This window comes from Megalops cyprinoides, chromosome 1 (assembly GCF_013368585.1).
Source record: "Megalops cyprinoides isolate fMegCyp1 chromosome 1, fMegCyp1.pri, whole genome shotgun sequence".
Classification (NCBI taxonomy): Eukaryota; Metazoa; Chordata; class Actinopteri; order Elopiformes; family Megalopidae; genus Megalops; species Megalops cyprinoides.
The window spans coordinates 53,013,252-53,038,633 of NC_050583.1; the positions used below are offsets into that span (position 1 = coordinate 53,013,252).

General features: G+C 50.1%; 1 protein-coding gene across 3 annotated transcripts in view; it reads left to right on the forward strand.

Moving 5' to 3' along the window:
• Positions 1–25,382, forward strand: part of LOC118773540 (C-terminal-binding protein 2) — a 93,124-nt gene that overhangs the window by 33,419 nt on the left and 34,323 nt on the right. For 2 of the 3 annotated variants that reach the window (XM_036522533.1, XM_036522525.1), the window contains exon 1: positions 18,273–19,824. In XM_036522533.1, the coding sequence (XP_036378426.1) occupies positions 18,273–19,824 (1,552 nt within the window). Of the gene's footprint in view, positions 1–4,587; positions 4,748–18,272; positions 19,825–25,382 lie in introns of those variants that run through there. The other variant, XM_036522542.1, reaches the window with a different exon arrangement.

Below are 25,382 nucleotides of genomic sequence, written 5' to 3' on the forward strand. Positions count from 1 at the left end.
ACGTTTTGAGCTGTTTTTTTGGCTGCACCACGGCAGTCGGAACAATAGTGAAAGCGGTGGTGGTGTTCTGCTGTTCGGCGTGTGGTCTCGCAAGGAGATGTTTTGCTGGGACTGGAGCCTGCGTCCTGCCGGTGATCCACCTCTGGAGCATGCTCCATGCCTCACTGGGCTATTGGAGGGGCTGGGGGGCGGAGGGGGGGGTGGGATGGGATGCCATGAGCTGGGATTTTTTGGCATGGCCTCTCTGGCGCCCGCGGTGTTTTCACGTGCGCTCTCCCGGGACGGCCGTGATTGATGAGCCGTTTGGGGTGGACCGTGGCGTGCGGGCGGGCGTGGGTCCAGCGCGAGGGGAGGGAGAGGGCCGGAGCCGTGGCTGAGAGGGGTGTGCTCTGCTCCTCCGTCGGGGTAGAGGGGGCGGGCCTCTGTGGAGATCCCCGCCTTAATGCATGCTCTGAGAGAGACCAAGCTCTGAGAGAGTCCTAGGAGAAGCAGTGCTTATCTGGATGTACCAAGAAATGCACATGTTAGTGACTATGTGAGGCACGTCTGTAAGTGTGAGGTGTGGTCAACCAGACATTTTACTTGGGTTTTCTTTTTTCCTTGAGTCCCTACCTGCTAGGTGCCAGGTCCCTTTTAAGAAATTCTGGGCTCCTATTGGATGATAGAAGGCCAGCCGTTAGCTGGAGTTCAGATTCTGCTGTGGTCTGACAGAGGAACACACACACACACACACACACAAGCAAACATTTGTCATCACTCACCTTCTGATCTTAGGTAGGGGGGTGTTGGGGATGGAGAGGGGGGCGGGCCTGCCAGACAGTAAACAGGTGTAAGTGCTTTTCGGGGTCCAAGGTCAGCCGCCCCAGAGAGCGAGGCCCACTCCGATACAGACTGCTGCGAGCTCAGATAAGCCCGCCAGGTCAGGGAGGGCAGGCGGTCCTGATAAATCACTCCGGCCGAGTGGGACTCGGGCTCCGCGGGAGGGAGGGAGAATTAATCACAGCTAATAAACCCAGGTCTCGTGTGACTGTTTTTTCCCTTATTTCTTTCTTTACTTGTGATTACAATGGCTCGACAGTCTCATAACAGCAACAGTGTCATTACTGATGTGTCTTAAAAGAAAAAAAAAAGAAAATCCAACCTCGTTTTATGACAACAACTCAAATATTGTCAAAAAGTCAGTGCAACGGGGACAACATGCACTTCCTCTGGTGTTGCTTGAACTGTCTGGGTGAAGCGGTTCGTTTTTTTAACGATTTGGTAGTACGCTAACAAGCTTTTAGTTCCTGCATTTTTATGAAGGGTCGTATGATAAGGCCCAGCTGTGGTGGCTGTCTGCAGGCCGGGCTGGGCTGTTCCAAACCATTCTCCCCCAGTGGACTGTAGTCTTTCAGAGTGCTGGGTCCTCAGTGAAGTCTATATCAGTAAGAGGACAAGGAGACAGGAGTGAATTCTGTGGGTTGGCAGTTTGTGTAGAAGTCTTGCTTGTGGGGGAGAGCAGAGCTTGAGTGAATTGGAGGGGTGTCTTTATGTATGTGTGTGTGTGTGCGTGTGTGCATTTGTGTGAGCCATGTATCAGGCTGCCAGTGGGCAGAGGGAGAAGACGCTCTGAGGCGGAGCCCTTTTTGAAAGATTAATAACGGTTAAGTCATTGTGAGCCGCTGTCTACCCTCTGATATGAACACCCATTACTGTGGTATGAGAATGTGCGACTGGGTCACACTGGGCCGTGCACAAGAATAGAAGTGTGGCATAGTGTTAATGGAGCGAGGCTTATAACTGAAAGGTTGCTGGTTCGATTCCGAATTGCAGCACTGCTGCTGTACCCTTGGGCAAGGTGCTTAACCCACAATTGCCTCAGCTGTATAAACGTATAACATGTAAAACTGTAGCCTGTGTAAGACGCTCTGGACAAGAGCATCTGCTAAATGACAATAATGTGGTGTAAATGTAATGGAGGGAATTGTTGCTGTACGACTGATGTCTCTCACAGGAGCGCAGAAGCAGTACTTCATCCGTCCTGCCAGCTTTTACATGACTTTGAGTATTCCCTCTCTCACCTATTCCCTCTCTCTCACCTCCTTTGCTCGCCAACCATAAAAACTTGATTTGGGCAGGACTCTGCAACAGACATCTAGCAAATGCATCTCAGACACTGTTTGTTTCATTACATTACAATATATTGTCATTTAGCAGACGCTCATATACACTTACATAGGTAACTTACACAGGTTAAAATTTTACACATTATCCAGGGTTAATTAGCTGGATATTGACTGAGGCAATTTTGGGATAATTGTCTTGCCCAAGGGTACAACAGCAGTGTCACAGCAGGGAATCAAACCAGCAACCGTCTGGTTACAAGCCCAGCTCATTACCACCACGCCACACTGCCGCTCGGTTTTGTTCTGACCACCCAAACCACGGCTCTGGCCCTCACGTTTTGGATTTTGGCATTTCTAGGTACAAGAGGTTGAGAATGCATGCCCTGGGGTCCCTCCCCCATGTGACCACTTCCTCTCCTCTCTGCTGTACTGCCTTCAGGCTTTTTGAATTTCAGTTCCTACCTGTCCCACCTGCCAGCACCCTCCTGGTGTCCCTAGAGCACTGTCCCATCATACCACGGACACCGTTCATCACTCGGGCTCAATGCTTCTGTCTCCTTTTGTGCCGTTTGCCACTCAGAACCCAACAAACAAGTGTCAGCTTCCCTCATTTTGCAATATTTATGATCTTCAGTGAAATAATCGTGTTATCGCTCTGCGGGAAGGTCCTACTTCCCTCTAATGGTCAGAGTTTGTCATTACAGTTTAATTTTATTCCCTGTTTTCCCAGGAAATTTGCACTTTTTTTTCTTTCAAAAAAAAAAACTATATTTGCTTAATGTGTTCTCTGCAGTGGATTTGGAATCAGCTCAGCTGGAGTTGGAATAGGTGTGAAGGGGGGTACTGCTCCACTTAAAGAAAGCCTTTTCTTAAATATCATTGTGACATTTCAGAGTGATCCCTGAGTGCGTCAATATACTTCATGTCGTGCACTAAAAAAAGTCTCACTCTAGGTGAAATTACAGAGCAGTCACTTAAAATTGTTATTGCACCGCACTCAACAAAGCTTTTTTTTTTTTTAACCCTGAAGAAAATGGCTTTTTGACCTGTGATTAAGTGGGTGTGGGCGCTGATTTGCCATCTGGGGTCAGCGGTGTGGCACAGAGCACTGTCCATTACTGCAACGTTAACGCTGTGGCTGGGATGCTCCTCTCTTACTTTGTGATTGTCAAGCGGTCAAGGTTTATTCGCCTTTTTAACTGTGCAAAATGTATGAAACGCAAGGTCATCTAATCTGCATTACATTACCATCATTTAGCAGACATTCAGATCCAGAGTGGCTTGCATAGGTTACAGTTTTTACATGCTATCCATTTATATAGCTCGATATTTAGTGAGGCTATTTTGGTTAAAGTACTTTACCCAAGGGTACAGCAGCAGTGCCCTAGCAGAGAATCAAACCAGCAACCTTTCAGTTACCAGCCCTGCTCCTTACCACTATGCTATGCTGCCACTTTATGTGAACAGCATATGTCTAATTATTGATGTCATGACATATTTCGCTGCTCCAAGGTAGATATTGTTCCTTATAAGGGTGAAACCAGTAGAAAATGGATGTTGAGCAGCTAAATGGGGTCAAGGGTGCCAAATGTTCATAATGTCTGTCTGTGCCCTTACTTTTATTGCTGTGTAGGTGTCAGTGTAGGTTTCAGGTTCTGATCCAGTTGGACTGTCACTCTATGCCAGCCATGGCGGGAATTAGAAAACCAACAGGTAGATTTTAGTGGCTGAAACATGACCAACCTCCCGATTGGAGATTTTGCCGCACCAAGCAGGGGCTCCACTGTCTGTGTAAGCATTGGTGCCAGGGGTGGGGCGAAACTCGGACTGCTCAAATCCCCCCCCCCAACCCCACTTTGCCAGCGGTCGGGGTTTAACACCCCATGTGGGGTCAGTCCCCCTGGAAAGTGGGAATAATCCCTCCAGTGCTTTGTGAAAAGGTGCTCGTTACAGGAGAGCTCCACGGCTGGGACACTGTGAAGCCGACAGTTACGCAGGCAGACAGCGTGTGGGAGGCAAATGGCCACAGGGTCACAGCTAAACGCTCCTGTAGGAGACCCTCTCCGCGAGGCTCAGAGTGTGAAGGGAAGGGGGGCAGGCGGTGAAAGCACTGAAATCCTGAGGTGAAGCGGGGGTCAGATAAGGAGGCTGAGCGTTCTTCTCGAGGCCTGCGTCAGTGCTGTAGATGCTTGCAGTCTGTGCTTCTTTACCGTGAGTCTCCAGATGTGTGTGTGTGTGAATATGTGAATGTTGCCTGGGCACCTGTGTGTCTCTATTCTTTCTGAGTCTGAGTGTCTGTGTTCTTTTGTCTTTTAAGATGCGCCATTACACTGCCAGTAGGTTTGCGCGTCTGTGTGTACGCACGCGCGTGTGTGTGTCTGTGTGTGTGTGGGTGTGTATCTGTTTGTTTGTGTGTTTTTGTGTGTGTGTGTCCCTGTGTACTCCAGGCGGGCGGAGCTCTGACCAGATGTTGTGTGTGCAGGTGCGCCACGGCGGTATGCCCTGGGGAGGACGCTGGACAGGGTGTTAGGTTCCTGAGAACAAGCTTTCGTCTCTGGAGGAGGAAGGGCCCGCCCACGCCAGCATGGCTCTGACCGACAAACACAAAGTGAAGCGACAGCGGCTGGACAGGATCTGCGAAGGTAAGGCCTCTCCCAGCCCTCTCCCACGAGAGACGACAACCATTACATTACGTTATTTGGCATTTAGCAGACTATCCAAAGGTCGTAGGTTACAATTTTTACATGTTATCCGTACATACGGCTGGATATTTCCTGAGACAGTTCTGGGTTAAGTACCTGTCCCAAGGGTACAGCAGCGGTGCCCCAGTGGGGAATCGAACCAGCAACCTTTCGGTTTTGAGCTCTACACTACCACCCTCATCCATTTACCTGTCTGTAGTGGCCAAATCGTCTTTAAGATGACCCGTTCATGACAGCGACAAGTCTGGTCCTTCAGCACTCAGTATGCAGTTGAGAAGCGGACAGGAAGTAAGCTGTGGGAATAGTCTTGGATCAGAATTGGCTATTGAAGATGAACAATAGCCCATTGTTCATTGAACGGTGTGGGAAGACCGGCAGAGGGCTGTCTCAATGTCCCTTAAAGGGCTGTGGGCTTGCTTGACACAATTGTCTTCTATACATTGGGGACAAACTGGAAAAACTCTCCTGCCTCTCAGCAAGTTTGGAGCAGAACTAGGGCCAGGGTCGTGGAGGTGGAGCTTGGCTCTGGCTTTTGATTAGGAGGGGTGAGTGGATGTAGGGTTCAGTGATCCACTGGCTCTGCTGGTTACCAGATCATAGTCTGTTGTAGTGCTTGGTGCAGAAGAAGGCCTACCACTTTATCACTCCTCCCTCCCCCATTTCACCTTGACCTACTGGGGCTTCCGCCTAAAGTCTTGAGGGCACCCAGTTCGGATGAATGTGTCAATGTTCACCTGCAGTGAAGCCTGCGGCCTGCACAAAGGGTTTAGAAGGGTCAAACCCAAGCGCTTACGTCTGATCCCAGGTCAGTGGAACGTTGACAGCAGGGGTGAAAGTCAGCCCTCACTCCTACCCTTGCCAAGGCAGGTGTGTTTTTTTAGTAAAGGGGTCGCCGTGCTTCTGGGACAGATATGGAAGGCTGTAAGGGGGAATGGACTCAAAGAGTGGAACTGGTACCCTTGCAAAAAAAAAAAAAAACCTCATTCCCTTCGAGAGGACATTTCTCATTTTGTAGATTCCTTATGCTTAAAAAGGAGGGCATTAGAAATCATTTTCTTGGGTGATTTCCCATTATAAAAAAAAACTTTCTTTTGAGGCTCACATTATTCCAAAAAATATGTCATTTTTCATTCAAAGATTGATTTCAGCTAGTGTATCATTTTAGCATTATGAAAAAGTGAGAAAGAAAAGTCTGATGCAGGAGTGTTTTTTTCATAGTGTAAGAGCGCTGATATGTAAGTTTGAAAAAGGAAACGTACGTGGTGCGTTCTCTCGAGCGGGAACGTAATAGCGCAAATAGGTGCGGCGGGTTCTGCTCGAGGGACGGGGTCACAGCGGCGGGGGAATTCAGGGGACGCAGGAAGCCTTTCACAGCCCTCCCCGAAAGTGTGAAAAGGAACGGGAACGGGTGCGGCACTCTGTGAGCGAGACTCATTCTCCACCTTGCCAGACCGTCGGGCTCTGGTGAATGGCTCTCTGGGAAAACTGAGGGGCTGTCTCTGGCATTGCCTGAACATAAATGGGTAAAATTGGGAGCGAAAAGAGCGGGTCCTGCAGGCTGGAATAGAGTGTAGGGTAGGGTTGTGGCAGGGCTTGAATAGTGTTATGCTCACATTCACTGGCCTGGGAGCGTTGTTAGCCTGGTCTGACACTGATGCTCATTCAACTTGAATGGATACACGTCTATTTTGCGCTGGAAGTCGCTCTGGATAAGAGCTTCTGCTAAATGAATGTAATGAAATGAGTGCTGTGGCCTCCATGGATGACCTGTTGGTCAGGGGCTGAAACTCAGGGTGGAGTAGCCCTAATCACTGCTGACCTGGATTCAACAGGCCAGGACCTCCTGGACTGGTAATAGTATATATAACACAAATTGTAGTACTGCTCTTATTGTATTGATAGCATTGCTGTTATAAGTGCTTTTTCCTTTGCACACACTCAAAGAACCTATTTTGGTGCATTTTCCATGGAATGAGAGTGCTGACCTTGCTTGTAACCCTGGTTAATGAGGAGTAGGCCTTGTAGGTCTCGCAGGCCTGGTTGTTCTGATGAGGGTCTTCATCAGTGGCTGTGATTGTGCACTCTGATTGGTCATTGCTGATGAATCCCAGGGCTTGAGTGGCTGGAGTTCTTCCTTGTTACCCCTGTGCCTAGTATATGTGCTGTCTCACACACACACACACACACACACACACACACACACACACACACACAGACCATGCTCTGCTGTCATCTGGGTCTGCTCCGTGACCTCACGTCAGGGCTGGCGGGTATCGCCTGAGGCCTCGAACAGGCCCCAAGGTGCAGCGGCAGCTGGGAGGAGGGTCTCCAGCGATGGGGGGATCTCATTGGCCGAGCCACCCGGGCGATCCGCCAGCGGGAGAAGAGGCCTCTAATTGCGTTTACGAAGGAGGGCTGTGTGATCACAGGAGCGGCGCTCTGCACGCTCTCCAAACCCGCCAGCTTTGATGGGGGGGCCTGGCGGAGGGCCTGGCCGGGAGGGACAGGCGCGGGGGCGGGCATGGCTCCGGCGGGGGGAGGAATGGGGCGGCTTGAAACGCTTCAAATCTGGTTTGATGTTTTGGGCAGATTGTCGGGCGGCTTGTTGGCGGCTGCAGAAATGGCTTGGGCCTCTAATAAACTGAAATGCTTACCTAAGCCTCGCAGCCGTCGATGTGTAAGTGTCCCACCTTTCAGCTCCAGATCCTCCTTCAGTTGGCCTCCCTCATTCCATTCCTTCCTCCTGTTTTGGGAAGGGGGGGGGGGGGGGTAACCCACTGCGTGACGGTATTTTCAGGTTGGCTGAGCGGCTGAGGAAAGAGGAGTTGGGGGCTTAGCAATGGGGTGTGAATACCAAACGATCCTCCACGTCAGGGTTGAGGGAGTCTGAGTGGCCCAATTTGGGGACGGGGGGACGGGGGGCCCCCCATCCTCCTCTCCTAAATCCCAAGAGCCTTGTTAAACAGCATGCCCCCCCCCCCCTTAACCCAGCAATGGGAGAGGTGTGACCGCGGTGCTGGAAAATAGAACAGGATGCCCCGTTACCCCCCTGACAGCGTGTTTGTTCTGGCCAACGATGTGGGGCCTTTTCGCAGCGTGGACCGGCCTAAATGAGCAGGGCATGCACAGTGGGGGCGTGGTCAGAGTGAAGCCTGAGAACAGCATGCTGGGAAACAGAGACATCTACAATCCGTCAGTGGGCCAATACTCACGGGCGTGTGAAAGGTCAGAATGATAAAAGGTTGAAACAAAATTTCTGATCCCTTAGCAGAACATTTCTTTTACAGTAGGAGGATAAAAATTCATGGCTGCAGATATTTGCATTGCATTGCATTATGTTACAGAATACATTGCAGTGCATTATAGGTATTTACATTGCATTGCACACTTTGCAGATGTTACAAGTAGGTTACAATATTTGCATGTTATCCATTTATACAGCTGGATATTTACTGAGATAATTCTGGGTCAAGTACCTTTCCTGAGGGTACAGCAGCAGTACTCCTGCCGGGAATCAAACCAGGAACCTTTTGGTTACAAGCCCTGCACCTGACTACTATCTGCCCCCACCCCCCAAAAACAGGGGAGGCCTTGTGGTCAACCACGTCAAACAACCTTGCTGGAACCTTCATCGCGTCTCATCTAGAGTGACATTCAGATATAAAATACGATGACGTGCCTTGTGCTGTTTCATAACACGCTGATCACATGGTACCTTACAGACAGAGAGTCCCATCTGGTCCCAGCTCGTTTCAGTGGAACACGTGTCTCTCTGACAGGGAGATGCATAGTGAATGGGTCACCTGTTGATGAACGCATATAAGGAGCAGACTGGTGGTTCCAGATGGCTGATAGCTTATGGGTTTTCACTGTGCAGGAGCGAGACACAGCTCCCTTAAAGCCCAATTACTATCATTTGTTAGCGGGGCCGTCAGCCCGACGTAGTCACCCTGTTATTTGTGTGCCATCACTGTGTTTAATCTGCTATCATTTCCTTAAACGGAAGGAGAAAAAGACACAGCCAGTGTTCCTTTGATTTTGGGCCTAAGACAAGGCCCGCGGGGCATCGGGCTCGGAGCGTAAACCAGCAGACATCTTCTGCTCCGGTCTTCAGAGGGAGAGGAGGATCACTGACGGCTGGGTTAACAGGAAGTGACACGTGTGGTGGTGAGGGAGGTGAAACGGTTAGCTTTGTCACACGGTGAGGGTTTCCCTCTGGAAAAAAAAGCCTGCGCTCAGAGGTTAAAAAAAGTGACCATGTTTTTTTTGTTAAACTGCATTTGTTTTCAGTTGATTTTACAATTGATCTCATCTGTCACGATTTTTAAAGAAAAACAGCCACAGTATATTTGAAAAATAAACCCAGGGCATTTTTTTTCGGATGAACGGAATGCGCGAGTTTGCGGGTTAAATGACATTCACATATGAAATATTGCCGTGTCTATGGAAACCCTGTAGCTCAGTGACAGCCATGATTAAATCTTGAAACATTTTGGTACGTACTTTACATAATCTAAGGCAGCCTGCACCAGGAATAAGACTTTCCTTATAAAGCGCTGTTAGTTGACTTAATCAAGTCGGCTGCATGGAATGAACAAATTTCATTATCTGCGGTGGGAGTGAACATCTTTGTGCATTTTTTTAGTGTTGACACCTGTAAACATTGGAAGGGGATGCAAAAGTTTCTCAAGCAAGTTGGGAAAGGTCTTTTATGCCCCGTCATGTCTCCAGTGTGAGGCTGCTCCCATGATGAAACCGACCAATGGCCGCACTGCGTTATAATGCAGAAGGGTAGGGGACCGCTGATGTCAGATTCAGTTTGATAACCCGTCAATAAATTTGACTAACTTTCATCCTTCTATGCTGTGATCCGATTGGTTCATCCTTCTGTGTCTGATTGGTCATCTGGAAATCTTTCTTTTAATTATCAAACGCTTTGATAATGCTTTATTCTCTCAACTGGTGAGAGAGAACACAAGATACCCTTCTAGCCTCGTGACACACACACACACACACACACACACACACACACACACACACACACACACACACACACAGATGAGATGCTTAAATTGCTAAGCGAGTCTCCTAGTGGGGTCATGCCCTTGGCTGTCTGTTTCGGGGGGCCACAGGTGGCCTCTTGCAGCTCGGCCCCACACTCTGGCAGGGGTCGGGGAGGGGGAAGCAGAGAGTGGGTCTGTTCCAGGACTCGGGTGGCCGTCTGTGTTTAAGGAGACCTGAAGGGTGCTGCGCGGAGCGCCGGACAGTTCACCTGGACAGGCAGGTACCTTGTTAGGGCATCACTCCTGTCAGCACCCATTCGAGAGGCACGTAGGCAGACAGATTAAACCGAGGCCTCGACTGCTGGAATCCAGCCCCCTACATGAACTTGTCTGAACAGCCTTGGTCACAGGCCCAGCTCACAGTCCCAGCATTGTGGAGGGACACAGCCTGGCGTTATTTTTTTTGGCCTGGAGAAAATAAACCACCACGGCCTTCATAAAATGAGGAAAAGAATTTGCCCACAGCCGATAATGACATGCAAATAGGGACAGAGATGGGCAGAAAAAGAGAAGAGGGGAAGGATGTGAGAAAATGAAGAACAAAAGTGGAGTGGCTGGCTCTGGCATTTTCTGTTTCCTCTAATTGAGCCGCAGAGCGGCCCCGGCTTTCAGACCCCGTGGCCCAGGTGATGAAGAGGCACAACGGGCAGCAGCCAGAACAAGTCAGGGGCTACATTTCAACACACCCCCCTTTCCCCCCACACTGCTAAGCTACGCTGATCTGGGACCAGCACTCAGCGAGCGGCTGCATGGCGGGCCTTCCCAAGCACTGATCACAGGTCAGTGTTGCCAAGGAGAGTGGAAGTATGACTGAGGAGCAGCTATACTACATTACATTATTGGCATTTACATTGCATTGTTTCCATTTAGCAGATTCTTTTATCCAGAGCAGCGTGGAATTGAACCAGCAACCTTTTGTTTACTAGTCCTGCTCCTTACCGCTATGCTACACAGCCACAGCGACCGAGTGGGTGACTGTGTCTAACAGAGCCTGTGGACCTGCGCTGTCAGTGGCCATCAAAGCAAGTGCCTGCACTATGCTTTTTTCCCTAGACCCTAGTGAGGAGAAATAAAATAACCCAGAAGCTTGTTAAAACTTTAATATACTATACAATCACTGTAATTGACTCGAATTTCCAAGTTCCCAGTCACGGTTCTAAATTTATTTAGTCCTGTGAAAGTTTTTAACGAGTGGGTTCTGTGGCCGACGCTGTCAGAATAACATAATGTGCTCTCCTTGGAACTGCCTGCCAAGACCAGCCAAGAGCCAACTATGTGCCCTGCAAAGAGTTACGCCAGGATTAATTTAATTTATCACTTCTGCTGAGTTTCAGATAACATCTTAATGCAGCACAATTGCGGTCTATACGCAACCAATGTTTTTTTTTTTTTTTTTCTGGAGAATATAGCTTTTGAGTCAGTGGAATTATGGGTTGGATAACTGCATCATGTGAAGAGGCCCTGGTCATTTCAAGGCCTGCTTCAATCTGGATTGCTGGTCTCGTTAGGCGCTGATCCTAAATCGGGCTACCATTGAGATATCCTTGGATTATGATCGAAGGTGGCACGTTATTGAAACGGTCAGACGTTAAACGTTGACGATACAGAGCAGCCTTTATTACACTACATTACATTACATTAATTTAGCAGACACTCTTATCCAGAGTGACTGCCAGCACAACAGAACATAAGTGTATCCATTCAAGTTGAATGAGCAACAGTGTCAGACCAGGATGACGACCAGTGAGTGTGAGCATAACACTATCCAAGCCCTACCACAAGTTAACTTCTGCAAACTGACTAGACAAGGGAAGACAAGTATACTGCCATACATCACAGTCACTAGATCAGGGAATCCAAAACGCATTGTGATACTACACACAAAATAAACTGCATGTAATACAAGTAGCAGGGGTTAGGAGGGTGGGGATTGAGGTGGAACTAAGAGGTGGGTCTTCGGTCTGCATTGGAAGCTGGCCAGTGATTCCGCTGTCCTGACCCCTGTGGGAAGTTCATGCCACCCCTCAGGGACCGGTACAGACAGGGATCGTATTTGAGAGGAGCGAGCCCGTCGGGATGGGACAGTCAGGTGCCCCGCGGTTACCCAAGCCACACCTGATTCACACACGCACACACCAGTCAGAAAGCAAAATCGCTCATGTGCACCGCCACTCCTTGTCCAAGGAGGCCCACAAAGTGCGTAATCATTATTTTGGCAGGGTGCTTGGAGACGGACGGCGTGTGACGTGTGGGGGTTTATTAAAAATAGCTGTCTCCGCCGGTTGCCTCGGAGAGACCCGACAGGCTGATTAATGGTGCATTTTGATGCAGACGAACAGGCAGTAAGAGAGAACTAGCAATGGTCTGTCAAGCGGTACGCTGTATAAACTGGGTGCAAGTCTCGCTAAATAAATCGGATATAATCCTCCACTCAGATTTCATTTCTCTGTTCCTGCTGCTCCCCTTCCTGTTTTGTTTTTTTTGTGCATTTTTTTGATTTGGAGACGTAATGAAAATCTGCTTCTCTACTCAGAAATATTAAGTGTTCAGCATCTGTCCAGAAATGCTCTTGTCCTACCGGACGGCTATTTTTGTTGGAACTACGCTGCAGGAGCTGAACTCTGGGACCTCTGAGCCCAGGTGCTCGAACGTGACGACTTTGACCTCAATCGCTGATTTTATGTATGCTCTCTGCGTGTTGCGGGAGCACTCAGCTCTGCAGAGAGACTAAAAACTGTGTTAAGGGTGATGTTTCTGTAGTGTAGAGTCTGTGCTTCCTGGCTTTCCCACAATGCTGTGCTTCTGTGGCGCGTTGAAAGTTCTGTGGTGTGTCTGGTAGTAGTTGGCCCTCAGAAGAGAGCAACCACAAAGCAGAAAGCCAAGCTGAAGGGACATTTTGATGAGGGTCCCCCTTGAGGTACAGGGCAGGCCGCTCTGCTCGTCAGCATCCCAAGATGCTTTCAGACACTGCTCCCATCCAGCTGCTGTTTCAGCTTGGTGGGGAGAGGATCTCTATGGTGGCATTTGTGACCGTCCGCCACTTCGTCAGAATCCTGACCCCTTGACCTGTGGAAATCCCACTCTTCCAGAGTGTTCCACGGGAGTCACATGGCACGGAGACACTGTCACCGCAGCTCACTGAAGGGAAATCTTAACCCTGGGTCTGTTTGGGGGGAGCAGAGGCGGAGGTAGAGGCCAGGGAGGAGGTGTGTGAGGCAGGGCCGTCCTCTCAGGCCGCAGCGACCAGGCGAGCCCCGCCTCTCAGGCCCTGACATGGGCATGCCCAGCCCAGCGCACCACCTCCCTCCACCATCCCGTTCCCTGCCACTGCCGTTCTGCGCAAAAGGTCACAGACACAAATCGCTCTCCTTTGTCCTTCAGAAGACACCTGGGGATTAATGCTATCGTGTTTGCAGAGAAGTCCAGCATGCTGTCTCTGGAGGTTGGAAATGCGATGAATAATAATCAAAAAAAGGATTGTGTGCTCTGGGGGAGAGAGAGAGAGGCGTGATGGCGGGGCTCCAGGGAGTGGGTGTTCTCAGATGGCGGAGGCTGTAGGCCGCCGCGCCGCTGGCTCCCGGTGTCTGCGCAGTCGCAGCCGTCTGCAGCCCCGTCTGCTCCCTGCTGCATCAGCCAGACTCCCTGCAAATATGTGGGAGCAGTTTTGGACCATTACGCTACATTACATTATTGTCATTTAGCTGACGCTTTTATCCACAGCGACTAACATGGGTAACATGTTTTTTTATATATTATCCATTCATACAGCTGGATATTTGCTGAGGCAATTCTGGGTTAAGTACCTTGCGTAAGGCTACAACAGTAGTGCCTCAGTGGGGAATCGAACCAGCAACCTTTTCGATTACAAACCCTGCCCCTTACCAGTACGCCACAGTGCCGACCAACCGAAGGAGCTTGCACTGAGCACCTGGCAAACCTCGCAGTCTCTCTCTACACACTGTTGAAGTTTAAAAGCGCAACATCACTGTGTTGGACAGAGCTGTTGCTGGATTTGATTTGATTTGATACTTACACAGGATGGAAACTTTTAACAGGAAGCCTGTTTCATCAGGGAAAGGAATAGAGCGCTGCACGAAAGGGCTGTCCTCCTGGGACCAATTCCAACATTATCCCGAAGCCCCTGTTGTTGTAAGCGACCAATCACATCAAGCAGCTCGGCATGACCTCACCAAATAAGTCCAGGGCGTGTGGAGAGAGGGGCAAAGGGGCTGTAAAAAGCAGCCACTTAGGAGCACTCTGTAAAACAATCATTGGTCAGCACTTACCCTCAGCTTTACCTCTGAGTGGTACGTCAGTGTTATGTTTTCTTCGAGATGTTTGCCCACTGTGGTTTTGGACAGTGGTGGTCACGTACATTATTTATATCCTAATTGATATAATTGCTGTGTACTAGTGGACATTGTCATGAAGGAGAAGGCCCATTATCTACTTAATGTCTGTCCTGCAAAGCGCAATCTGTTTGCTAGCAAATGCGTTGGAATTTGATACGCTGTTGAGATATCTGAACTCACTCATGTGGGTGCAATTATTGTTCTCCATACTGTCATTAATTATTATGAATTCATTAATTCTGCTGATATTTATATGTATAACAGCTGGAAGTGGTTGTTAGAAGAGGGGCCTCCACTTCCTGCGGGAGGTCCATTTGAGTTGAATCTACGGTGGTTGGGGGGGGGGGGGGGGGGTCTGCCGTTCCAAATCTCCCCTCCTTAAAATGCCCATCGTTTTTCCCTTCGTAAATGTGTTATTTGAGGGCTCCATTAGAGCCACCTCACCATGGTGAAGAGGGGTTAGCGTGTCAATGCTGTCTCCCAAAAGGGTGACCCAAGAGTAAACTTGTACACTCATCCTATGTCAGGCAGAAAACAAACTGTAGAGCAAACCTGTAGGGTGTCCTCAGGACCCGTTACTGCTGAGTGCTTTGCACGCTTGTTTTCGGTTGTCAGTCTGGCGTGTCAGTAACCTTGTGCATTATTAACTGTTTATTCCATTAGTGACGACAGCGATGTTTATCACTTCCTGTGGTTGATGCCGCGGCTGACTCGCGCTCTGTCTCTTCGGGGTGGGGGGGAGGGGGGGTGCGGGAGTTCGCCTCCCTGAGGCTATCTCAAATCATTTTATCATCTCGAAAAACCCAAAACACGACACGCGATGCAAGCTCTTTACTGTCAGACCCCTTCCTCCCTCCCCTCCTCTCTTTTAAGAGCGGGTTCTGAAGTCGTCTGTGGTTTTAAATTCAGACGCAGAGGAACTCAAAGACATCGCAAGACTAGCACCTGCGTGCCTGTGTGACTTGAAATGTAAAGAAAATCGACACGTGTTCCCTTTTACTTTGGCGTGCACTGGATATGCGTCTGGCGAGAGGGGAGATGACAGAGCTTTGCCGGCGGGCACCCCTCTCGTCAGCGGGCGCGGAAATCACAGGGAGAGGCGCAGGGGCCCCGAACGGGGGAAAAGCCGCAATCTCCTTTTTCTCCTCTCCTTGCCTCTGATGCCGCTCGCGAAGGCAGCGTTTAGCCTGACATTTCGCCCGACGATCTATCCATCTCGCGCTAATAAGCCAGCGAAAAGGGTAATTAAACATGGCATTTCCACGGCTCCGGGTGGCTTGTCCTTCCCCGGCATCGTGGGACGCGCGATATGAGGCGCGTGACATTATGTGTTTGCTGTTGGGATGTTCCCCGTACCCACGGCGATGTTGAGCTTTCATTTGGAGTGTTCTTCAGACATGTGGCTGGGTTAACTGCAGCAGCTCATATTAAGGAGTTTCCACAAGGGTATAACTAGAGTATCCTACCTAGGATTTGAGCCTATAACCTCCTGGTTACATGTCCCCTCCCCCTAACCACCACCCCTATAAGACCTTGTCACCACAAAATACGGAGGGCAGCTGGTGCTGATCCAGGCACAGAGGTAATGACATGGCTGCTGGCCCACTGTCTCCAGATCTGTCCCCTATGAGTGCTTGAGGACCAGCATGGCAAAAATGGCCAGGCGCCACAAGAATCAGCCGGGCAGGTAGACCATGTTCTATAGTCCCCCCCCCCCCCATATCTACTGCTCTTGGTATCTCCCGTTCAGGGGAGGAAGAAGACCTGGGAACTGGGATGGACAATGGGATGGGGCGGCCAACATAGACACACAGGCAGTCTCCCCCCATTTCTTCTTCTTGGTATCTCCTGTGCGGGGGAGGATCTGGATTACAGTGCGGTCCACTCTGTTAGGGACAGGGTTAAAGCAGGAGAACTCCACAAAGAGCCCCAGAAAGCTCTGTAATGCTCTGTTACATCACATTACATTACACTCACTTCGCAGATGCTCTTATCCAGGGCAACATCCAGCACAAGAGAGCAGAAGTGTATCTCCATTCAATGTGAGTGAGTAACCAGTCAGACCAGTCTAAAAACACTTGCAAACCAGTGATTGTGAGCACAACAGCATTCAAGCACTATCACAAGTTAACTTGAGCTAACCTGAAGCTAGACGGCCAAGACAAGTAAATGCACAACCATATATTACACAGTCACTAGACAGTATCCATTACACATCACAATACTAGATAGATAGATAAGACTTTATTGATCCCACAGCGGGGAAATTCACTTGTCACAGCAGCATTAAGACAAAGCAATCTACTACAAGTAGATTTTATCTTTACCATTCAAGCCTGCATAATTTTCTTAGGTTATTTTCTTGTTAATTCAGAGAGAGTGCTGCATGTTTGTATGGTCTTGGCATCATCTCAGTGTAGGAAGGTAGCGGTCTGTGTGCCACGTGTGGCATTAGTGTTGTTGTCCCAGTAAGCTGATGAGAGTTCAACCAGTGGATTTGGTGCATCCCAATCCCACGCAAGGGACAGTGTCACCAAGTACGAATGTCACAACCTGATTTCCTTCCTACAGCCAGCAGAGTGCCACTGGTCAATAAAGAGGCAGAGCTTGTTGATTCTTGTTGGTTCTGTCAGCCGGTTCAGGTGAGAGCTCACTCGCCATAAAAGGAGTGAAGGGTGGAGCTGCTGTCAGATGGGCGGAGACTTTGGCGATACACTTGATCTGGCTCCAGTGATGTCACAGAGGGCAGTGGAATTAAACGGGTTTTATTTAGACTCTAATCCCCCCATGGCGATTGCTGGAGTGAGTAAAACGTGCCACCCGCAATAGGAAAGGATAAAGGCTCTGGCTTAGGACAACCCCTACCCCCCACCCCCCCGTTTTCTGACTTGTTTTCAGTCACCCCCCAAGCCTGTCCAAGCTTGACAATAACGTGAATGGAGACCCTGTTGTTCAGGGCGCAATGGAGTTGTAAGGCAAGCGTCACAAGGTGCGTTGTGTGTGTGTGTGTGTGCGTGCCTCTGTGTGTGCATGTGTGTGGGTACACGTCTGTGTGTGTGTGTGTGTGTGTGCGTGCCTCTGTGTGTGCATGTGTGTGGGTACACGTCTGTGTGTGTGTGTGTGTGTGCGTGCCTCTGTATGTGCATGTGTGTGGGTACACGTCTGTGTGTGTGTGTGTGTGTGCGTGCCTCTGTGTGTGCATGTGTGTGGGTACACGTCTGTGTGTGTGTGTGTGCGTGCCTCTGTGTGTGCATGTGTGTGGGTACACGTCTGTGTGTGTGTGTGTGTGCATGTGTGTGGGTACACGTCTGTGTGTGTGTGCGTGCCTCTGTGTGTGCATGTGTGTGGGTACACGTCTGTGTGTGTGTGTGTGTGTGTGCGTGCCTCTGTGTGTGCATGTGTGTGGGTACACGTCTGTATGTGTGTGTGTTCCAGTGCTTGTGGTGTCCCGTTTCCCCTCTACCCTCCTGCTTGTGTTTCCAGGGATGAATTATTCAGGGTTTGCCTGCTAACATGGAGCCACATGATAGCATCACCTCGAGGGAAGGAAAAAAAAACGCAGTTGGAGATCAGGTGAAATGATACCGCGTGCTCCATATCCTTTTTTTTCCCTCCTCCTTTCCTGCTCTTTTGATGTAAGTGTAACCCGAAGACTTGAAAGGGAACACCGAGGCCCCCCCTTTTTTTTTCTTCTTTAAAGCCGTCCTCCTCATTTCCTGTACGATACCCGTCTCCGGCGAGTGTCGGAGTTTTGGCAGCTCACGGAGGGGCCTTGGATGGCTTGCGGGTCAGGGTGACGGCAGCCGGGCCATCGCGGAAGCCACAATTGCGAGTCGAAGGAATTCAGTGACGTACAGGGGTGACAGCGGGGGCTGGTATGAGCCGCCGCCGCCCCCCCTGGGCTCCCTCCCCCCGGAGACGGAGCTGGGAGGGGAGAACTACGTGTACCGGGACTCCCTTTACGATCGGGGCTACCCCGAAAGCCTCCAGTCACGGCTGATGAGGAAGAGCTCTGTTCCCGAGCTGAGTGCCCACTACCTGCGGCCTGCCATGGCCGCCAGGGCCTCTCTGCCCCCTCAGGAGTACTACCCAGAGGATCCGGCGCCGGCTGCCCGGCCTGCTGAAGACCCGGGAGGCTTTTATAGAGGCGAGCAGCGCCCGCTGAGCAGATCACTGTCTTATTACGGGATGACAGGTGGGGGCCAGCCCACGTGGGATCAAGGACACGGCCGGCTTGCCGCCCCCGCTCCTACACCTGCTCCTCCCCCTCCCCCTCCCCCCCCTGCAACGGCTCAGGAGCTGAGCCGCTTGTATAGGTGTCCTATCACGGCTAAGAGCCTCCTGCCAGACGGCCAGCACGCTCGCAGCAGGGACCCTTCTCCAGCTCGCTACGGGGCCGAGCCACCTGTTCCCAGGTACGCGGCCGAGCCCCCTCTTCCTCCGCTGCCGCCTCCCCCTCTTGCCGGCCGCTCTGCGTACAGTCTGCTCGACGGGCGACCTGCCGACCCGCGGCAGACAGCAGCCACCTGCCTTGTGGTGGACCAGGCCTCCCAGGGATCGGACGGGACGATCAGCCGGATGATGCTGCGTCAGGAGAGCCCGTCCGCCTACGGCGCTGCCGCGCCTCAGCGGCTGCCCTACGACCCCGCCTACGATCCTGCCGCCGCCGCCGCCATGGCAACCCCCGCGCACCACCCTCAAGCGGCCACCGCCGCCGGCGCACTGGACCCGAAGAGGACTGTGGACCCCGAATTCCTGGCGTTTCTACGGGCGGAGGGCCTCGCTGAGAGCACCATCACCCTGCTCCTCCAGCACGGCTTTGACTCCGTGGCCATGCTGGCTGTCATGGAGGACCACGACGTGCGCTCGGTGGCGCCCAACCTGGGCCAGGCGCGGGTGCTGTCCCACGTGGTGCTGGCCTGCAGAACGGACCCGCAGCGGGGTGCAGGGGCCTACCCTCGCACCCGCTCCAACAGCTTCAGCCACCGCAACGACCTCTACCTGCAGCAGCAGGCCGCCGACCCCCACCTGATGCAGCAGCCGCCCGGCACCCTGGCGTCCGTCTCCCCACGGATAGGCGACTTTGCGGGCCGGCGGCCCAGCAGCGCCCCCTCCCAGCACCTCCTGGAGACCACCACCTACCGCGGTGCCCGTGGGCTCGGGGGCTACCCTGTCAGCCCGGGGGCGTACGCCGCCGCTGCCCCCGCCCCCGCCCCCGCGGCCCGCCCCACCTACAGCGCCCACACCGGCTTGTCCATGTCCGCCGTGCAGCACCAGCCACCAGCCCTGCCCGCCGCCCCTGGTGCTGCGCCCAAGACCTTCTCCACCAACTACACGGTGCCCATGGAGCTAATGAAGAGGGCACCCAGCCTGCCGCCCGCCTCGCCCATCCAGAGCCCCCACCACAGCCCGCAGCTGCTCCGCAAGGGGGCGGTGGCGGGGGTGGCGGCAATGCCGGCGGTGCCGGTTGAGAGCGCTCTGACACCCGCCGTTGCCGCTTCCTCGTCCCTCCAGCCACAGGGCACTGGCCTCCCGAACCTCAAGCCCACCCGCCGCACGGGCCCGCCTGTCATCGTGTCCACCATGGCGTCGCCCGACTCAAGTAACGCCTCCAACTCCCTTCCTCTCTCCTCTTCCTCCCCCTCCCCTCGTCCCCTCTCCTAGCTCCCAGTGTGTGCACTTGTGGTCTTCTGAATGAATGCTTTATTACTTCTGTGCAACTGCACCAAATTTCACATCATTTTATTTTGAACGTATGAACGTATGTCTGAACGTATTTTGAACATACGTGGGCGGCAATGTTGCATAGTGTTAATGAGCAGGACTCGTAACCAAAACGTTGCTGGTTCGATTCCCTGCCAGGGCACTGCTGCTGTACTCTTGGGCGAGGCTCTTAACCCACAACTGCTTCAGTAAATATCCAGCTGTACAAGTGGAGAACCTGTAAAAACTGTAACCAGTGTAAGTCTCTCTGGATAAGAGCGTCTGCTAAATGACAATAATGTAATGTAATGTAATGTCTGGGATGACAGTGCTGCTTGGAGGAGCCTGGCAGGCTTGTTTATCTCCATAATGCATTTCTGTTTGCCACAGTGAGTCGCACACTTCGCACGCATCTGCTAGGGGGTTAGCGTGCGCCGTTGTACACCATAATAGTTTAAACATTTTTGTTTCTTTCTTCTGGCACGTTCAGATGCTGCAAAACAATTCCTTTGTACATGGAATGTTGGAGTCGCAGAAGGTGTATATTGGTTCCCAAAGCAGCTTCTGCTAAGAGCTCTTTTTTTAAATATGTATATTTAGTACAGCACCGTTAAGCCATGAGCCTGAAGGATCCTGTTCTTTTGATCCCCCACTGAACTGCGTACACTGAGACTCTCCTCTCTTATTGACGTTACTCTTTTATCGCCCTGAGTCTTTTTTCGGGCTTTGAAATGACTGCATCCACTCAAACGAAGGTCGCAGTACTGTGGATTGCATTGTGCGTAGCAATGTTTGCTTTGCAGTAATTTCCCCTCAAAGATACTACAGTACCAGCACCATCTTGGTGTGTGTGTGTGTGTGTGTGCACGCGTGTGTATTATATATGTGTGTATTGCATGTGTGTGCTTTTGGGTGTTGGGTGTTGGGGGGGGTGCCTAAATATGTCAATAGTACCTTTGTTACGTAGTAGTAGTACTACAGTTCGCCATGTTTTATTGTGAATAATGATTGATCTGCAATGCTTATCTTTCAGTTTCAAATGCAGCTATGTTACAGAATGATCAGGGTTCCCACTTATCTTAAAACTGATCTTATCATTCTTTAGTCTGGACTCATCTGATGGCACAGATGCATCTCAACTGTTTTATTTTTTAACAGAGTGAACAGCGTACACTAAAACAATTTAATGCTGTCATTATTACTTCATTATTATGAGTGTTGCTACTATTAAATGTGTAAACTTAATGCCTGGGGCAGGTTTCTTCAGAATTTCTTGAAATGCGCCACTGGTAAGCTTTAATTCACATCTTGAATCTTCACATCTTTTTATTTCAAAGGAAATAAAAAAACATTGACAAAATTTCTTCGTTGCCCTCGCCACAGACGACCATTCAGAGCAGAATGTGTTTTTAGAAAGCATTCTCTCGTGCTGTTTACTCATTGTATGTGGCCGATCATAAAGGTTAAAGTATGAATGGCGGCTGATTGCGAGGGGAGACCATCAAGACGTTTCGTTTCCAATCAGACTGGAATAAGGTTAAATTTGAGTGTTTCAAGCATGATGCCCTAGGGTGCTTTCAGCCTCACCTATGGTCTCCCTAACTACAGCTTACTCATCGAAACGACACAGAGAACGCGGAGAACGTTGGGGCTACCTTGTGACATTGTTTGGGTTGACCAGTTTTGAAGATCTTAACACTTTCCTGTTTCCAGTACCCTCTGCTGAGAGTTTTCAACAGCACTTTTCAACCAATAGACACTTGCTATTCACTGCAGGCCAGAAGGGTTGTCTGCCTCACTATTTAGCTGATACCGCAGCCCTGATGTGTAAGATCTAGTTGTGCTGATGTATGTAGTGCTGGGGGGTCTGTCGGGGGTGGGGTTATTGCTCTGTGCGCAGAGTATCCCACCACTTAGCTGTCACGGAGGCTGGAATGAGGTGGTGGTAGATTACTATCATCGTCCGTCACAGATTAAACCCCGCTCTCTGTGCACATATTTGCACCCGAAGTACAGCTTGATTGTTGCAGTCCCTGTCTCCGGGATGTATATTGATGTTTCCAATTTTGTAAAGATTGTGTGGCTGGGGGAGGGGGAGTGGTTTTGAACAAGCTGTGAGGGGAGAAAGGGTCTGGCTGATATTAGGAAATATTCAGAGATCTGAGAGCAACAGTCTTTCTGGAACAGTACACATGCACACTGGTATATATGTACATACATGGATGCTAACAAATATACACACAAACATGCAGACATGCATACACACACACACTCACATGCACTTGAACACACAGACACACACACACAGACAATGACACACACATGCATGTGTGTACTCCCCTACTCACTCCATGCAGGTCTTATAAGACTAAACTATATCCACCGGGGAAGTTTGAATGCTCACCGTTTACAATACACCTTTAATATCCACAACACCCACTGGCGGTAACTGAGTGTTTTACTGTTGCTGGGTCGGCAGTGAATTTAATTTAGAGACTGTGTGACTGTGTTCTAGATAAGATCAGAAATTCCACGTTAGAATTGAACGACTAAAACAACCTGTTTAGTTTATGTCCTGTATGTACTGGCGCCGTTTCTAGAACGCGAGTGTAACAGACTCTCTCAGGCTCATTAATCAGCTTATTGGAAGTGAGCACCAAGGGCACCCCCGTAATCCTCTGTTTCACCCACACAGGCTTCTGAGGAAATTTGCAAAGAAAATGAAATCAAATGTCAGCATTATACCTACAGCCTGCTATCGGTTTCGAGACACACCACGTGGTAGCCCACCCTTAGCCCTTACAGAAGTACACGGAGAACAAGACATTCAGGGGTATTGTCTGGACCATTAATCTCCAGCATTTTTTTTCTTTAAATTCGCATATTGTTCTTTAGGATATAGTCAATTAAGGGGATTGTTGATAAAAAAATCCTCTGGGTTCGGTACAAGGTTAATGCTAGATTTTGGTATTCAAATGAACACGGGGAGAAATTCGCCAGCAACATTTTAACATACGTCGCTTGACGGAGCCCCGGGGGGGGGGGTAAATTCCGCTCTGTCTGTTCACGTTCAATACATGTGCGTGTTTATTTTAGTTCTAAGTCGCGATAATGAGAGTGTAAAACTCGGACGGTCTTGATCCTCTAACTCTTCCTTTTACCGCACGCGTTAATCCTGAGACTCAACACTCCAGCTTTAGCGCTGGATGCGTAATAGGCTCAAGTAGCGTTTCCCTGCTCTGATAGAACGGTAATGAAATTCATTACACAATATTTCTCTCTCGCCTTTTTCTCTCTCTCTCTCTCCGTCCTCCACCACCACCTCCTCCTCCTGCCTCAGTAATACCATCAGCGCTGTTGAAGCTGGAGGAGGGAATTGCAAAGGTGCCCTTGTACACACTGTTTTGGCTCCGCCGCGTTTTTGCCTCGCTGCAAATCCGTGGCGAACGTCTCCGTCGTCTCCAAGGTCGTGCGCTGCCGATTTCCTTCAAGTTAAACATTCTTTCGGCACGGCAAACTCATTTGCATGTGGCTGACATTTGTTGCTTCAGTAATTTCATCTGATAATGGGCAGCCCGCGAAGCTCGGTCTGAAAGCATATTCCTTAATTGTGCGTTGCTAGGCAACCCGGGTTTTGGCCGTAATCACAGAAAGATTATCTTCTCATTTAAGTAACAGGAAGGTTTGGGGGGGTGGACCTGTGGAAATTGCTTTAAATTCTCATCGTGTATGTTTTGTTAAAAAAGAAACAACTTTAGCTCAAACTGTGGAAGAAAACGGCGAAAGGGGTATTTTTGTTGGATCTTAGAAAGTAAAAAAGAAAAGACTTGTTCCTCTAAGCAGATCGTCAAATGGATGCGTTTGAAAAAAAGACCACACACACAGTGAAAACCTTTCTGATTAAACCTGCTGTTCTGTGGTTAAACATTCATGTGAAGAAAAGATGAAAGAGAAAAGGGTGGTTCTTGTTCAGTTTGCCATGCGTCTGCTGGGCTCTGAATTTATTTACTGGTGATAGCGAGCAGACCTTTCAGATTTTTTATTATCCAAAAGGGACACTTTTGATGACATACCCAGCTCTGTTGCACTTAATAGGTCCGTGTATCTGGCATAGTAAGAAGAGAGAAACAATTAGCACGAAATGTCAAGACGGGGCGGGAGGGCCAAGGAGCTGCTCCCTCTCGCCCTCGCTGGTTGGCCACTGCCGTAAGCAGCTCATTAATAATGTCATTAAACGGTTGTGTCGGGCACTCAGGCGGCAGTTACTAAAGGTGCCCAATAACACAGCAGGGGAGCGCTCCGGCACCGGCCATGGAGCTGTCGGCTAGCCGCACGGGCAGCAGCGCAGGTCAGTATCACGTGAGGCGGTGGCTGCTTAGGAGCGCGCGCTTCCGGTGCTTGTAAATGGACGGTATTTCAGACGGATTGCTGTCCAGTCACGTGACTGGGATTATCCGGCATTCGCGCAAACTCGGAGGTCTCGGTAAAAATTTGCGGCTTGGGGTGCAGAGGAAGTGAGGGTTTATGGGTAGTGTCAAAGGCCCCACGCCACAGGGGGTAAGTAGGTCCCGTGGCTGTCCTATGAGCCAAACTGATTGTCTGATTGCCTAATCGGACTCTCCCCTTGGAGACAGAGTGCGTTGCGCCGGGAGCGACAAATACAGCTATCGCGTTCTTACGCAGGAAGCTTTCTCACTGACAGTTACGTAATCTTCGAGTGCATCATTTCCATGGAGGCTTTCAATGGGATTTTCAATTTTCAATGCTCTGTTTCTAAGGAGACACGCCCAGGGACTCGTTTCTGGTGCATGCACCGGTGCCCTTGTTTGAAATATGCGATCACGTGTTCGTTTTCTGCTATGAAGGGAGCAATTTCAGTGAAACACATTTTTGGATAATTTGAAGGTTTAACAAAAGGCACTCATTACAAACACCTTGAGGGGTTACACATGCGCCGGGGCTTACATTTTGTATTGTTGTAATGACAGTGACGTCAGTGACAAAAAGTATGACAGTACTTTGTGAAGAATTGTCCATGGTATTGTACAATGTCCTAGTTTTAGTACAATATTTTATGCTGTTTTATTAAATGACTTTGGATTTTCACGTTGGAAGTTGCTCTGGATGAAAGTGCCTGCTAAATGACATAATGTAAATGTAGTGTAAATGTAACTGATTGGCTGGTTCTATTTCTGAATGTTTCTTTGGTTTTGCTCTTTAATGGGGTAGTTTAGAAAGGGCTGGTTCCCTCCATGCATTGTAGCTGTTTTCGAAGGCTGCGGCAGGAAAGAGCCCTCTGTTCCCGTGTGAAGGGGTTTTATGTATGTGCCATGTGTGTAGCTGCGGCGTGGCGGTGATGGAGGCCTGGCATTTGGGATGGGCGTGTGTGTTCTTTTGGAATGGAGCTTTTTTCCCCTCCCAGCCAGATGTCCCCTTTTTCAGGAGCAGGAAGCTCTT